The 15,476-nt window shown below is 41.7% G+C and overlaps 1 protein-coding gene across 1 annotated transcript in view; it reads left to right on the top strand.

Moving 5' to 3' along the window:
- The window catches only part of Sema2a (Semaphorin 2a), a 202,943-nt gene extending 187,681 nt beyond the window's left edge, over positions 1–15,262 (top strand). The window contains exons 8-15 of the mRNA XM_043028026.2: positions 492–728; positions 8,996–9,172; positions 9,317–9,441; positions 9,620–9,771; positions 10,104–10,295; positions 11,103–11,274; positions 11,965–12,036; positions 12,262–15,262. Of these exons, the coding sequence (XP_042883960.1) occupies positions 492–728; positions 8,996–9,172; positions 9,317–9,441; positions 9,620–9,771; positions 10,104–10,295; positions 11,103–11,274; positions 11,965–12,036; positions 12,262–12,342 (1,208 nt within the window). The 3' untranslated portion in view covers positions 12,343–15,262. The remainder of the gene's footprint in view (positions 1–491; positions 729–8,995; positions 9,173–9,316; positions 9,442–9,619; positions 9,772–10,103; positions 10,296–11,102; positions 11,275–11,964; positions 12,037–12,261) is intronic.
- Positions 15,263–15,476: the final 214 nt, after the last annotated feature.

A 15,476-nucleotide genomic window follows, 5' to 3' on the forward strand; every position in this document is an offset into this window, starting at 1 on the left:
GGCTGCCGATTGTGATGCGGCAGACCTTTTTTCACAAGGCATACCGTAACGCTTGTTAATGCACCTTTCCGATGTGTAAACAGAACCACACTTATAATTTCTTTCACCTTCGACCGACATTTTCTCCGGAACGCATTCCATCCGGCGTCATTCGCCGGGGAATGATAGGTTTCCGGCAGTTCGTATGTCTACAAATGAAATAGGGTTTAACCTCGGAGTGATGAATTCAGATAGTATTTGCACACGTCAGGATTGTTTTGCTGTTCTAAACCGCCAGGATAGTATGTTATAATTCACGTATGGAATCTTGTAACGATGGCAGGTAATGTGGAGAAATTCTCCGGTTCGCTGTAATGTGTTTTAGTGAAACGCGACCTCGCGAAAATCATTCATATTCCAAGAAATAATGAAGGGTAGTTTTTTTGCCGTTGTCCAGGGTAAGTCGTGTTTTTTTTTTAAATATATCTCGCTAATAAGTTTTCCATTCGCAGAGTCTGTGTACAAGATCCCCGGCGACGATTCCCGCTTCTACGCCGTCTTCACCACGAGCATGAACGGCCTCATGGGGTCGGCCATCTGCACCTTCAGCCTGGACGACATCCAAGACGCTTTCCTCGGGCGCTTCAAGGAGCAGGCCACCTCCTCCTCCGCCTGGCTGCCCGTCCTCACCTCCAAGGTGCCCGAGCCCAGGCCGGGGCAGTGCGTCAACGACACGCAGACTTTGCCAGGTAAGTTTGGCCCAAGTCTTGAGATAAAGGAAGTTTTTTTCTAACGTAAAAGCTCATGCAGTCCAAAATTTCGCCTGGAAATTTATCGGGACGCTTATTTTTGGCTTAATTAACTTCTTTGCGGGGAATATAGCTCTGTGAAATGTCCGCAGATGGACATGGCGATGGCACGGCATTAATGAGCGTGTCATTCGGCTGTCATGCGTGGAGGCCATTACGTAAACAGATCCCCCATAAATACAGCAGCCCCCCATAAATATTGCAGACGTACACGCAGGCGACAGGGCGGAGCGCGAGTGAGGGTGAGGGCCAAGTGCAGACATTGGTCCTGCGATTGACATTTACACTTTGCAATAATGAGACCCCTCGTAGGGAGCTTGTCCTTCTACATCCAGCGATTTTCGGCGTTTCTGCCTATTGCTTCACTCTGCATGTTGTCAAAGAGTCCTGGTCACAGCACGACTAAGAAATATTATTTCGGGAAATCATAAACTCGGCTGTCTATTTATATGCTGATTAGGATAGAAATGCACTTTCGGCTTGAACATAACGTAATACTGCGCCAAATCGCAGTGCTGCGCTTGGCTAATCAGAAATGCGGTGGTCGGTAGCTAGAATATTTTTGATTTGCCAATCAATACGAGACCAAGTTTAAGAGAAGTGAGTCAACACGGCACAAAATCATATCTAGCAAGTCTGCGTGGGACGTAGCTGTACATCGCGATCAAAACACGTACAGGAAAAAGATATATAATCAGTTTGTCAACATGGACGTCCGCAGGGAACTCGAACTTTGCTTAGATTACTTGAAAAAAAATATTTGCATTTGAGCTTGGTGTTCTTGTCGTACTTCGGGTTCAGTGAGATTAGTGTATCGAACCGGCACAGTTGACTAACCTAGAACGGCTGTAGTGTGTGCCGTGGCTGCGTGATAGTGGCAGGAGCGGTGAATACTTGACATCAACTGCGTGTTGCTTGTTATGCTGGTAGATTCCTTGAGGGCTACAGTGGACATAGTTGGGTTATTTGATGATCGGTTTGCGTGCAGGGCCACTCGGGGTTGGGAGGTGGGGGGGTGGGGGCAAACCTCTATTTCCGGTGTGTCCTTTTCTTCTTCCTCAACAATCGTGAAATGGTCGGGAGGTTTGAGCCTCTATCCAGGAAATGGCTGTTCGGATGACGTCACCACACGCGGTGTGTATCAAGGGCGGAGGCTTCAGTGTGACGGAAGAGCGCCGGGGAAAGGCTGTCGGGAAGCTGCAGCTGGCTTCGGATTGACCCCCTGGCCACCGTGACGTTATTCGATGGAAGTTGTTTGTTAGTACTCTTCCTCCCCCGCTTCGTAGACGGCGTCTCGCCGCGGCATCCCAGGGTCTAGGAAGTGGTCCCCTGGGGAGCGGAGCCCCCCGCGGGTATAATGCACCATAACCTGTCCGGCGCCAGCATCGATCCCCATCTGGAGGGAGGCGTGCGGCCTTTACGACTTACCTTTACGAGAGGCCACGTCCTAATGCGCTCCTGCCTCTTCCATTTATTCGCCGCTTGTATTGTGTGCTTATCATACTCATGCAATTAGCTTACTCTGCTTTATGGCATCATTACAATATTAATTTACGTTAGTTCTTCCCCCCTGTGCTGAGCACGCATCCTATGCCTCGCCGCCATACTAATCCCCTCGGCGGGGTCACAGCACCACAGCATCCAGGTGAGCGCCTCGTGTGTGCCGACGGCCGGAGGATGGAAGGGCCACGCGCTATACATCCCCCTTTACGCCCCAATGAATGGCGTCCGGGCGCGGGCGTAGAGGTGCCATCAACGGGGAATGTGGCTGGGCGGGAGGGGAGGAGAAGGGAGGTCGTCGTGCCAGTACGTGCCCCGGAAAAGCGAGATGGAGGGGGATTGTCGGCTCGGGTCAAAGGATTAGGATGGGCCTCGCGGGGCGGGGTCGGAGGGATAGTGGGACGCAGGATCATGGTCACGCGCAAGGTTTTACGAGCTTACCTTTAGCCTGTACATGACTCCTGGCAGCGCCCGCGGGGACCATCTGCGGTCGCCCTCCTCGGGGGGAACCGTCGTCCAGTGTCGCAACTGCAAGGGTGTGGCCACGCCCGCAACCCTCCCACACCTTTACGAGCGCCATTATCCTGGTCTGCCCTGTTCACTTCGTTCTGTCAACTGTCGTTCCACTGCCTCCGCCTGTGTCCCTCCTCCCTTGTCTTTCCCATCTGCACAACCGCCGGTGCACAGTACTAGAGGTGGTGTGCATTCATCATCACAGAGAAGACCCATCTGCGCTGGCGCCATGAATGGGGAAATTTGCGCATGGCTATACGAGGTCATGAAATGTCTGCGGTGAGTTTTCATTCATGCGCCATGTTCTCGGCCTGTATTTGGATGAAATCTCTGATGTCGCCGGATTTGATCTTTCGCTTTTGCGACAGCGATGCTGCTCGACTATATTCAAGACGAGGATTGTAGAGTGACATCCAAAGTATTCTCCCGTAGAGAATATCCAACGCCCACCGACCAGTGCGCCCCTCCCACCCCCCAGCCCCTCGATGTTCCTAGTGCCCCCTCCATCGTCTCTTACCCCCCGGTGGGCGCTTTTGTGAGCCAGTATTCACGGTGATAATTATTAAAGTAATTAAGAGGAGCCGGGCCCGAGGCGGTCACTATGTAGACAAGTCGGCCGGGTTGGGTTCTTGTGTGCGCTCGTTAGGCCACGTGTAAGAGAGCCTCGCGGGGGGCCAATTGGGCCGCGCTCCTCTCGTCGCCGCGTCCTCATCCACTTTGCTCAAACGTCATGAGGCTCTGCATGGCTGCGTATCCTGGTGGGTTCCCTCCTGGAAGGAACATCTCGGACCCGGCACAAGTGCGCTCTACATTTATGTTCGCTCTGCCTGTGGTATTATATCCATATGCTGAAATACGTGACCATAGATAGGTGAGGAGGCGTAGTAGGACAATAAGAACATGATATAGCATTTGAATATGACGATGCAATGGACCTTGTTATATTTAGTTCAAGTTATATGGTGTAACAGTAGGTGATGCGGGCGTCATGTTCGGATTACCCCCTCCACTCCCCGCCTTTTCCAACTTCCCCGGCTAAAAGATGAAAAAGGGTCGCGCTGGCACTGTATTACGTGCCATGTTTATTTGTTTTTTGTTTTTAATTTACCAGCATACACGACAGTCGTTAGCTTTCCTTCTAGAATAAAATACATTTTATCCGGTAACTATAGCGTCAATGACAACATTACGAGCTTCGCGCAAACGTTACCAAATTCAGCTGCCAAAGCAAATTCGACCTTCCGTAAGCCGCGCGAAGAGTTCAATACGACCCGCTTCGCATGCGTGATTTAAGCCCGTATTCCAGTCCGTATATCGTGTCATGTGTCACCAAATTGTCGCCGGGTTGCTCAAGCCGAAAGGGCTCTTGCGTGTCATGCATTAGTCACGCCAGAAGCGACTTTATATTGTCCTTCCTTTAACGTCAGAATCCAGGTGAGAGCGCGGGGTCGTTGGGGGCAATGTTGCCCGAAGCGACGCCCCTGCACGTGCGGCCACCCAGGTAGCGCCGCCTCCGCCAACCTGGATATTAGGGGAACATTAAGCTACCTTTACGATTTATTTGTTATGACGTAGCTTTAAATCTTACTTGAAAGAGAATTGTCAATACAGAGTGGTTGTAGGCAGTACGTCAAAGGCCATAAAGAATTCATCAAGCACGCGCGCCTTGCTTCCCAGCGACTCCCCGGTCCCAGCAGTCGGGCCAGGCGTCTTCCATACCACTGTGAGGACATGGACGATAGAAAAAAAAAACTCAGGCTATCAATCCCGAAGGTTCAGCCGCCCTTTTTTTTCTCCTCGGGTGATAGGTTGGAATGGTGGGCCGAGGACACCCTTCGCCAGATTGAATTGTGACCTCACGAAATGGTAGGAGCCGGCCATATACTTAATTGATATTATACACGCGACCCCGTTTAGCAGGACAGGCCGGGTGGGTACTGCCTCCTCACATGCTGGAGGGGGGAGGGGGGAGGGGGGACTTGCTCTCTTGGAAATGAGTTTCGTCGCCGGCGTGTGAATGATCAAACTCATCCGAATAATGATCTACTGAATGTATGAACGTGAACGCAGACCAATTTTCAAGGATAGTCTCGCTGTTCATTGAGGCACGTGTGGATTGGCCAGGTCGCACCGTGGTGTCACAGAAAGACCAGTCCGTTATAGGAAACTGAAGTCGAAAGTATGCGCCACTCGAGCTTGCCTGCGAGGGGGTAGACTGAAGTGTAGAATGCGAGGCCGAAGTAATGAGCCGTGTGGTTACGAGGAGAGGGAGTGCCCTGTCTAGAAGGTTCATAGACGATATATATGCTGATTGTTCTCAAATTGACTTGCAGATGGTGGCTTGGGGGCATAATTCACATTTTGAAGTAGGAACGGCTGTCGTGTGGTTTTGGTACTCGTCCTTCATTAGTCGACACTCCTTGTAGTTGTGCCTTCGTCCTTATAAATAGCGCTTGCGTCCACAACGCCGTAGTTCCACCCCCGAGGTCGTTTTGCTTGTTACGTCGCAGTGGGTCGGCTCGTTCATGAAAGTTTCTGTGACAGTGACTTATGTGGCATGCGTGGAGGCGGTTCTTGTTTCTGTTGTTTACATTGTCATATTTAAGACCGAAACACGATATTAGTAATGCCAGGTGACCATTGTTATTTATTGTCCCATGTCAGGAAAGCGAGGATTCCTCTTTGGTCATTCTGTATACTCGACTTCCTCCGGTACTATATTGAAATCAACAAAGACGTTTGGAGAATAATCATGCCAGTTGATGTTTATCGCCCATTTGATATCCACGCGACAATAGCCATCGTTTGTGATTAGGAGTAGCGATAAACTGGCTCTGATGCCATTGATATCGGCATCTCGTGTATATTATTAATTCTTGATATAAAAAGCTCCCCCCACCCCCCGCCGAGACTCGCGTTGTGTTGGGGACTAGAGTGGCACAAGTAGAGTTGTCCTCACGCCATCTGGTAATCGAACCGAGCGGGAACCAAGGATCTCCCTCCTTCCCCTCACCTTCCTTTCCCTTTCCCTTTCCATCCCTCCCCTTCCCTTGCCATCCCATCCTATCTCTTCCCTTCCCTTCCCTTTACATCCTATCCTATCTCTTCTCTTCTCTTCCCTTCCCTTTACATCCTATCCTATCTCTTCTCTTCCCTTCCCTTTACATCCCATCCTATCTCTTCTCTTCCCTTCCCTTTACATCCCATCCTATCTCTTCCCTTCCCTTCCCTTTACATCCTATCCTATCTCTTCTCTTCTCTTCCCTTCCCTTTACATCCTATCCTATCTCTTCTCTTCCCTTCCCTTTACATCCCATCCTATCTCTTCTCTTCCCTTCCCTTTACATCCCATCCTATCTCTTCTCTTCCCTTCCCTTCCCTTTACATCCCATCCTATCTCTTCCCTTCCCTTCCCTTTACATCCCATCCTATCTCTTCTCTTCCCTTCCCTTTACATCCTATCCTATCTCTTCTCTTCCCTTCCCTTTACATCCTATCCTATCTCTTCTCTTCCCTTCCCTTTACATCCCATCCTATCTCTTCTCTTCCCTTCCCTTCCCTTTACATCCTATCCTATCTCTTCTCTTCCCTTCCCTTTACATCCCATCCTATCTCTTCTCTTCCCTTCCCTTCCCTTTACATCCTATCCTATCTCTTCCCTTCCCTTCCCTTTCCTTCCCTTTACATCCCATCCTATCTCTTCCCTTCCCTTCCCTTCCCTTCCCTTTACATCCAATCCTATCTCTTCCCTTCTCTTTACATCCCATCCCTTCCCTTCCCTTCCCTTCCCTTCCCTTCCCTTTACATCCCATCCTATCTCTTCCACTCTCTTTACATCCCATCCTATCTCTTCTCTTCCCTTCCCTTTACATCCATCCTATCTCTCTCTTCCCTTCTCTTTACATCCTACCCTATCCACTCTCTTCCCTTCCCTTTACATCCTATCCTATCTCTTCTCTTCCCTTCCCTTTACATCCTATCCTATCTCTTCTCTTCCCTTCCCTTTACATCCCATCCTATCTCTTCTCTTCCCTTCCCTTCCCTTTACATCCTATCCTATCTCTTCTCTTCCCTTCCCTTTACATCCCATCCTATCTCTTCTCTTCCCTTCCCTTTACATCCTATCCTATCTCTTCTCTTCCCTTCCCTTTACATCCTATCCTATCTCTTCTCTTCCCTTCCCTTTACATCCTATCCTATCTCTTCTCTTCCCTTCCCTTTACATCCTATCCTATCTCTTCTCTTCCCTTCCCTTTACATCCTATCTCTTCTCTTCCCTTCCCTTTCCATCCTATCCTATCTCTTCTCTTCCCTTCCCTTTACATCCTATCCTATCTCTTCTCTTCCCTTCCCTTTACATCCTATCCTATCTCTTCTCTTCCCTTCCCTTTACATCCCATCCTATCTCTTCTCTTCCCTTCCCTTTACATCCTATCCTATCTCTTCTCTTCCCTTCCCTTCCCTTCCCTTCCCTTGCCATCCCATCCTATCTCTTCCCTTCCCTTCCCTTTACATCCTATCCTATCTCTTCTCTTCTCTTCCCTTCCCTTTACATCCTATCCTATCTCTTCTCTTCCCTTCCCTTTACATCCCATCCTATCTCTTCTCTTCCCTTTTCCCTTCCCTTTACATCCTATCCTATCTCTCCCTTCCCTTTACATCCATCCTATCTCTTCCCTTCCCTTCCCTTGCCATCCCATCCTATCTCTTCCCTTCCCTTCCTTTTACATCCCATCCTATCTCTTCCCTTCCCTTCCCTTCCCTTCCCTTTACATCCCATCCTATCTCTCCCCTTCCCTTCCCTTCCCTTCCCTTCCCTTTCCTTCCCTTTACATCCCATCCTATCTCTTCCCTTCCCTTCCCTTTACATCCCATCCTATCTCTTCTCTTCCCTTCCCTTTACATCCCATCCTATCTCTTCTCTTCCCTTCCCTTTACATCCCATCCTATCTCTTCTCTTCCCTTCCCTTCCCTTTACATCCTATCCTATCTCTTCCCTTCCCTTCCCTTTACATCCCATCCTATCTCTTCTCTTCCCTTCCCTTTACATCCCATCCTATCTCTTCTCTTCCCTTCCCTTTACATCCCATCCTATCTCTTCCCTTCCCTTCCCTTTACATCCTATCCTATCTCTTCCCTTCCCTTCCCTTTACATCCCATCCTATCTCTTCCCTTCCCTTCCCTTTACATCCCATCCTATCTCTTCTCTTCCCTTCCCTTCCCTTTACATCCTATCCTATCTCTTCTCTTCCCTTCCCTTTACATCCCATCCTATCTCTTCTCTTCCCTTCCCTTCCCTTTACATCCTATCCTATCTCTTCCCTTCCCTTCCCTTTACATCCCATCCTATCTCTTCTCTTCCCTTCCCTTTACATCCTATCCTATCTCTTCTCTTCCCTTCCCTTTACATCCCATCCTATCTCTTCTCTTCCCTTCCCTTTACATCCTATCCTATCTCTTCTCTTCCCTTCCCTTTACATCCCATCCTATCTCTTCTCTTCCCTTCCCTTTACATCCTATCCTATCTCTTCCCTTCCCTTCCCTTTACATCCCATCCTATCTCTTCTCTTCCCTTCCCTTTACATCCCATCCTATTTCTTCTGCTCTCTTTACATCCCATCCCTTCCCTTCCCTTCCCTTCCCTTCCCTTCCCTTCGCCTCTTTCAGTTGGCGCTACCAACTCTCAGGACGGAACGGTAACTCCACTTCCCTCCGTCTTCTTACCTGTTATTAGTGTCAGCTTAATCTGCTGGCGAAGACGAGATGGAGTTTCTTTAGTCTCATGAATTATGCCTTTTTAGATGCCTGCATTTTGTTTGAAACTTGTAACTCCTTTACATTTTAATAATATTCCTTTGACTTGACTTATAAAAGTGTCAATAACATTAATGTCGTCATTAACCTTTTTGATTCATTATTTATGTTGTCACTGTCATATTCATAAAGTAATAAATGTGTTTTGATGGTCCTTGATAAATATAACAGTAGGTATGTCATGCCACTGAGAGTGGTATATGAATCAATTACTGTGGTGATTTATTAATATTGATGTACATGGTGTTGAGAAATATTGGCAAAACCTGTCAGATGTAGAAGACGCAAGTATGTAATTTTAAAAGGGTGAGAAATACACACCTTTCTGTAATGTCTTTAATGAGAGATTGATGATGATGGCCTTGCATTCCTACCAACAGACAACGTGCTGACATTCCTCCAGTCGCATCCTCTGATGGATGAAGCGGTGGCTCACGAACACAACAAGCCAGTGTTCTTCAAGCGTGATCTAATCTTTACACACCTGGTAGTAGATAAGGTTACTGGAGGCACTTATGGGCAAGAGAACACTTATACCGTTTATTATGCTGGTTCATGTAAGTATTGTTTGTTTGTTCCTACGGTTTTGTTTTAATTTGCTGTTAGATTTGAATAAACAGTTCTTATTTCTGGGAATGCTTCAGTTATAACACACTTATTTTTAACTGTTCACTAATATAAAATGCGTCTTACCTTTGCAGTGGAAGGCCGTGTCTACAAGGTGGTTGAGTGGATGGATGTGGATGGAGTTTCACATTCCGAACTTCTTGATGTGTATGAAGTTACAACTCCAGAGCCCATTAGAGCTATCCAGATCTCCAAGAAGGTAACAAAGAGTTTACTTATTGGAATAGTTAGGTGATATTTTTGTAGTCTATTTAATACTATGATAACATTTCTGATCAAGTTCAAAAGGTTTTGGAGGAGCAGAGATAGAATGGCATCAATACTGGAATTATATTTGAGATTTTTTGCAACAAGTAACGAGTATTTGAACCTTACAGCACAAGTCCTTGTATGTATCGTCTGACACGCGGGTGCGCCAAGTGGATCTTTACATGTGCAAAGGGAGATATGACAACTGCCTCCGCTGCTCCCATGACCCATACTGCGGATGGGATAAGGATGCTAATACCTGCAAGCCGTATGAGCCAGGGTAAGCTTTATTTTTTTATCATATATGGTATCTGAGAAAAAAAATGAATGGTTAAGCTTGGAAATATCTACAAGATCTTCATTGTACTGTAACAGAATTAGATTAATGTTAAGACTGTTGGATAGAAAATTATAGAAATACTTTGCTAATTGATCTATGGATAAGTTATTTATATAACCATGAACCTATTGATATAATCCTCTCTTGCATCCTCTCTCCCATATTAATGTTCAATATTTTTGTATAAATATGTTAGTGGTAGTCAACATAATTGGGCAGTTAACAATTATGTATGGTCGCTATGAGAGTACTTAGACCTACTCCTCTTTCAGACTTCTGCAGGATGTCATGGGTACAACTCCTGGCCTCTGTGATGCTTGCATTGCCAAGAAGAAAATGGTAGTGACCTGGGGGCAGAGTATCCACTTAGGCTGTGCAGTGAAGCTTCCCCGTCCCATCTCCCTCAAGGATATTACCTGGCATCACTATTCCAAGGACAAGGGCAAATACCAAATCAGATACAGGTAAGTGGCTGATTAACAGTCTTTTATTTGATAATGTAAATAATTTTATACCCAAGATTTTGAAAATGTATGTTAATAGAGAAAAATATAAAGATCTTACTAAATTTTTTTGAAAAGTTGTCCATAGCATACACTTAAATATATCTCTAGAATCTTTGATATCAAAATCCGCTTAGAGACAAGCAAAGAAAAGTGTTTCCAATGGTAGAAGAAAAATAATGGAGAGAATTCTAAATACTATAACTTCAGTTTCTATGAAAATAGGATTTCAGGTCAGGAGCAGATGTGAATATAGGTCTCTAGTTTTCTTTAGGGAATTTTGTACATTAATACAAATAAAGAATGATTGACTGACTTGTTGTGAGTAGTATTGACAGCGTTGTATGAAACAAAACTAGGGTAGCAGAATTCTCTTTTGCTCTCCCAGATTTTGTGTGATAGCACCATTATTCTTATATTTTATTTTTAGTCAAGTTAGGTAGTCCATTGAAGAAGAAAGCAATGTGTTTTTAAAAATTCCAGGAAATTCTCATTGCACATACAATAAAGAGATGTTACCCATCCAGTAAATAGCACAATATTTTTAAGGATATTTTTATTTTTTTTTTTATGAATGTGGAGACAAGTATAAAATGAATAACATTGGGGATCTAGAGAAAAGGGAAAGGAATATACACCCAAGATCACACACAAACAACTGCAGAAGTGATGATGAATAGTGTGATGAATATTTTTGGTTGAACGTCTGCCATTGGGATAAAGTTTACGTGTTTTTTTATTGTTTTTCTTTTTTTCCGTCTCCCACAGGCCAGACAAATACATTGAGACTTCAGAACATGGCTTGGTGGTGATGAATGTAAATGAAGCTGATGCTGGACGTTATGACTGCAAGATGGGAGGAGATATTGTCTGCTCTTACAACATTACCGTTGATGCACACCGCTGCTCCGCCCCTGCTCGCACCAATGATTTCCAGAAGGTAGGGTCTTTAGTGCATACAAATACAGATTATATATATGTGTTGATGGGAAGTATGTGAAGTTAGAAAATATATTTTTTATGGATTTGGCAATTTTTTAGCATTTGAAGAAAATAAGGTTTACTTTTGTACAGAGAAAGAGAACATTTTATATATATATATATATATATATATATATATATATATATATATATATATATATATATATATATATATATATATGAAATGATAGGCAAAAGATATATAAAAAACTTGATCTACAGGAATACACTGTGGAATCTATAGTTTAATGTAAATAATTATAATATATCCCATAGTTAATGCAGTGTTATTATTATTATTATTATTGTTATTGTTATTAATATTATTATCATCATTACTATAATTACTATTATTAATAATGAAAGAAGTAATACTAGTAGTAGTAGTATAATTGTTAATAGTAATATTACTGCAATTTTCATTATTACTAGCATTATTATTATCATATCATATTATTATTATTATTACTGATATTAGAATAATCATTAGTTTTGGTATTACTGGTATTATTATTATGACTTTGGTTATTATTATGCTGGTACATGATTATGCAGGTCATCATCATGTTTTACTAGATATACCGTATATTCTGACAATTGATTGTCTATTTTTTCCTTTGCTAAATACAAATTATTATTCTATTTCCAGGTGTACAGTGACTGGTGCCACGAATTTGAGAAATATAAGCTAGCCATGAAGACGTGGGAGAGGAAGCAAGCGGTAAGTTTTGATTGGTTCAAGATGAGCTATGAGATATATTATATATTATATTTTTTGTATATATATATATATATATATATATATATATATATATATATATATATATATTTATATTTATATTTATATATGCACATCATTTGGTGATATTTGATGCATTTCTTTCCTAATTATCATGTATGTATTTCATATATTTTGAATTCTAAATCCTTGTCCTTTGTCCTACAGCAATGTGCCAATAGGAATAACATCAGCCAGCAGAACAGCCATCCCAACGATATTTATCAGAGGAGCAATCCATTCGTCTGATTATACCAAGAAAGTATAACTATTGTCAAGGAGTAGAAGGGTCAGGAATTCTCCTTCCTCTAGATGGTCTAGAATTTGCCTGGTATTTTTTTTTTGTTATTTTTTTTGTTCAGCTATTTGAATTATTACTACATACTGGAAACATGTTTTGTGTTGACAATCACCATCTGCAGTGACGTGATTTGCTTTTCAACATGTGAATTCATCAGCTCTGTCAAAGAGATATTTTGCCGAAAAGGGCACGGAATAATTCTGGAAATTCTTTTTTTTTTATTGATTCTTTTTTTTTCTTGTTTCCATATTAAGAGCATATGAAATTTTAATGTAATCAATCATGGTGCCACCAAAAAATGGGTGCTAGCAAGAACTGGTGCCATGTGCACAGAAAATGATCTCTTGTATCTTATGCTAACGTTTTGACAGGCAACTTGACCCAAACTCCAGTAACAATCAGGGTACCATAAGCTATTGACTCATTCATTTTAATTTACCAATCTTGGTAAGATCTTTTAACTGTGAAGGAGTTCATTAGGATCTAGTTCTTGCTCCTGGACAATCGCCTGTGGGCATTATTGCTTCTGCATTCAAAGAGCTTCAGTGAGCAGTGGATCTTAGAACTTCAAAAAATTTTAGTTACAAAGTGTATGAAATGAGCTGAGATGTGAAGTGTGAGAGATTGAACCATGAGATATGGACTTCCAAACATATCCTTAGAGGAGGCCACAGTCCCCTATTCTTTGAGTGTGGCAAGGACACGCTTGCTAAGAAGCATGGACTCTCCAAGACTTGAAGGAATGGTGCATTTACATTGCAAAAAAGGTTCCTGGTAGACTCTTAGAGTGGTGCAGTTTGCAAAGGAAAGAGGTTATTATTTATTTTCACTGTGTGTGTGTGAAATCCAAAAAGAGTAAATATTTTGATCAATAACTCCAACAGCCTGTGGGAAAAAGTTATTTGTAATTGGAATTAGTATAGTCCACATAAATCAAGGGTAGTAAGCTGTCAATATTGTCAAATTTAGCCTTCCTCAGGTTGAAAGGTACCCAGGTTTGTATTGTATATTGTTAACAAGCATTGTCAGTCCCCTAATCCTGATATTTTGTAAGCTTTTTCTAAACTACCTCTGCCTTTAAATGATTGTTATCGTTAAGAAATTTAGTGAAGGACTAAGAATAAAACTAATATCAGGAAATCTCCATCCACATACTCAGAATATTTTGTGGTTCCTCTGAAATGAATAGGATCACTTTTATGGAAGCATAATCAGTGAATGATGTGTAGGATTTTAAAAAATGTAAAAAATAATTTGTAGACAGCAAAAGTGCTTACATATGTATGATTTTATACATATACACTGTATGTATATATGTATGTATATGTATATATATGTATAATGTGTATGTATGCATGGCTGTATACATGTATCTATATGTACATGTGCATTACACACACATGCATATGTATGTATGTATCTGTGTGCATATATATATGTATGTGTATGTATATGTATATGTATATTTATATTTATATGCATGTATACATGTACTTATATGTATGTGTATATGCATATGCATATGCATATGCATATATATATGTGTGTGTGTATGTGTATATATATGATTATTTATATATTTATATATATATATATATATATATATATATATATATATATATATATATATATATATATATATATATATATATATATATATATTGAATATAAATATAAATATAAATAAAGATAAATGCTTTGAAATTTAAACTGAAAATGGAAAGGATATATTGGATGTTTTGGGATATTTTAGGGTGATGTGTGGACAAGACTTCTTTTATACAGCTAATTTTTAGACTTGTGTCTTGTAATATACACATATATTGGAACTTGCTCTAAGAAGACCTGTACATATTTTTTAAAGGAATTGTAAATGAAAATAAATCTATGGTGACCTGATTCACTGTAGATTGAAAAAAAAAATCTGTCCACTTTCTCCATTTTACATATAGTTGAGATCTAATGTGTATCTGACTCACATTCAGCTCCTCTTTTGAGAAAGTTCCATTTCACATGCCGATCCACGCTAAGATTTTCGTTTTCTGTCCTGTGATACGCGCCAATTTTGTAAGACTCGTACATTATAATATTGCTCCATATAAGCAGGTTAGCAACACTTTGGTGTAAGTAATGAAATGTAAATATGTGTGTATCTGCTGTTTATTTCCTTAGGAAGTATCAGTTTATGGCCTGCTACTCTACAGTAACTTGCTAGAAGGCCAACTTGCAGAAAGCCAGTTTTAGTCCAGTTATTTTACTCAGTTTATTGTGAGGAGGAAAGTGGTCTCAACATTTTATTATTTTCATTTTTTTTTTTGTATACATTTCATTTCTGTTATATTTAGCATTTTCCAACGTATTTAAGTACATCTGAAGTTTCAAAGTTAAATAAACATGGGATTTCAAGAGTTATCCAAGAATGGCTGTTCTAGCATGGAACATTTCTTCAATATGCTTGTTTTTAGGTTGTGAGTGAAGGACTGCAGAGAGAAAAGTCAGCTGACTTGGCACTCAAAAGTGTTTGAATGTTTGGGAGTTTATTAAGTAACCTTTTTGTATAGCTGCTGTTGCAGTATGTACAGTATTTTCCCCCTTAAGCCATGATAATTTTATTTTCCTTGAGTCCAGGGAAAAGCAGCTTTTTAATAACTGACTCTGCAGTTGTAGTTTTTCTTATTTACTCATTTAGTAAGCTTTCTATTAGATGATTCCCATAATTGCATTTACTTGTTTTCTGTTCTGTACAGCTGGTTTATTTTTTAGATTCATCAGCTGAAAATTGAGATTTAAGAACTTTGCCTGTAGGCTATAATCTAGAAGTTTGTAATGTGAAAATATTCCTGTAAAATGAAATTTCTTTTTTAGTAACTGTGTGTTTGATTTCATCCTTCTGAAATACCTGTGTCTAATTAGAAATTTATGTAATAAAGAGGTCATTATGGTTCTATAATGTCCATAAAAAATCATGAAATGTGTTGTAGAAGAAATCTCAAGGAATTAAAACTATATTTGCAGAATATATTTCATATATGATATTGAACTGAGTTGCATACTCTGAATGATAAAAAATGAATACAAGCAA

The sequence above is a fragment of the Penaeus japonicus genome, unplaced genomic scaffold, assembly GCF_977035675.1.
Source record: "Penaeus japonicus unplaced genomic scaffold, GWHDUDI00000001_assembly GWHDUDI00000027, whole genome shotgun sequence".
NCBI classification, from domain to species: domain Eukaryota; kingdom Metazoa; phylum Arthropoda; class Malacostraca; order Decapoda; family Penaeidae; genus Penaeus; species Penaeus japonicus.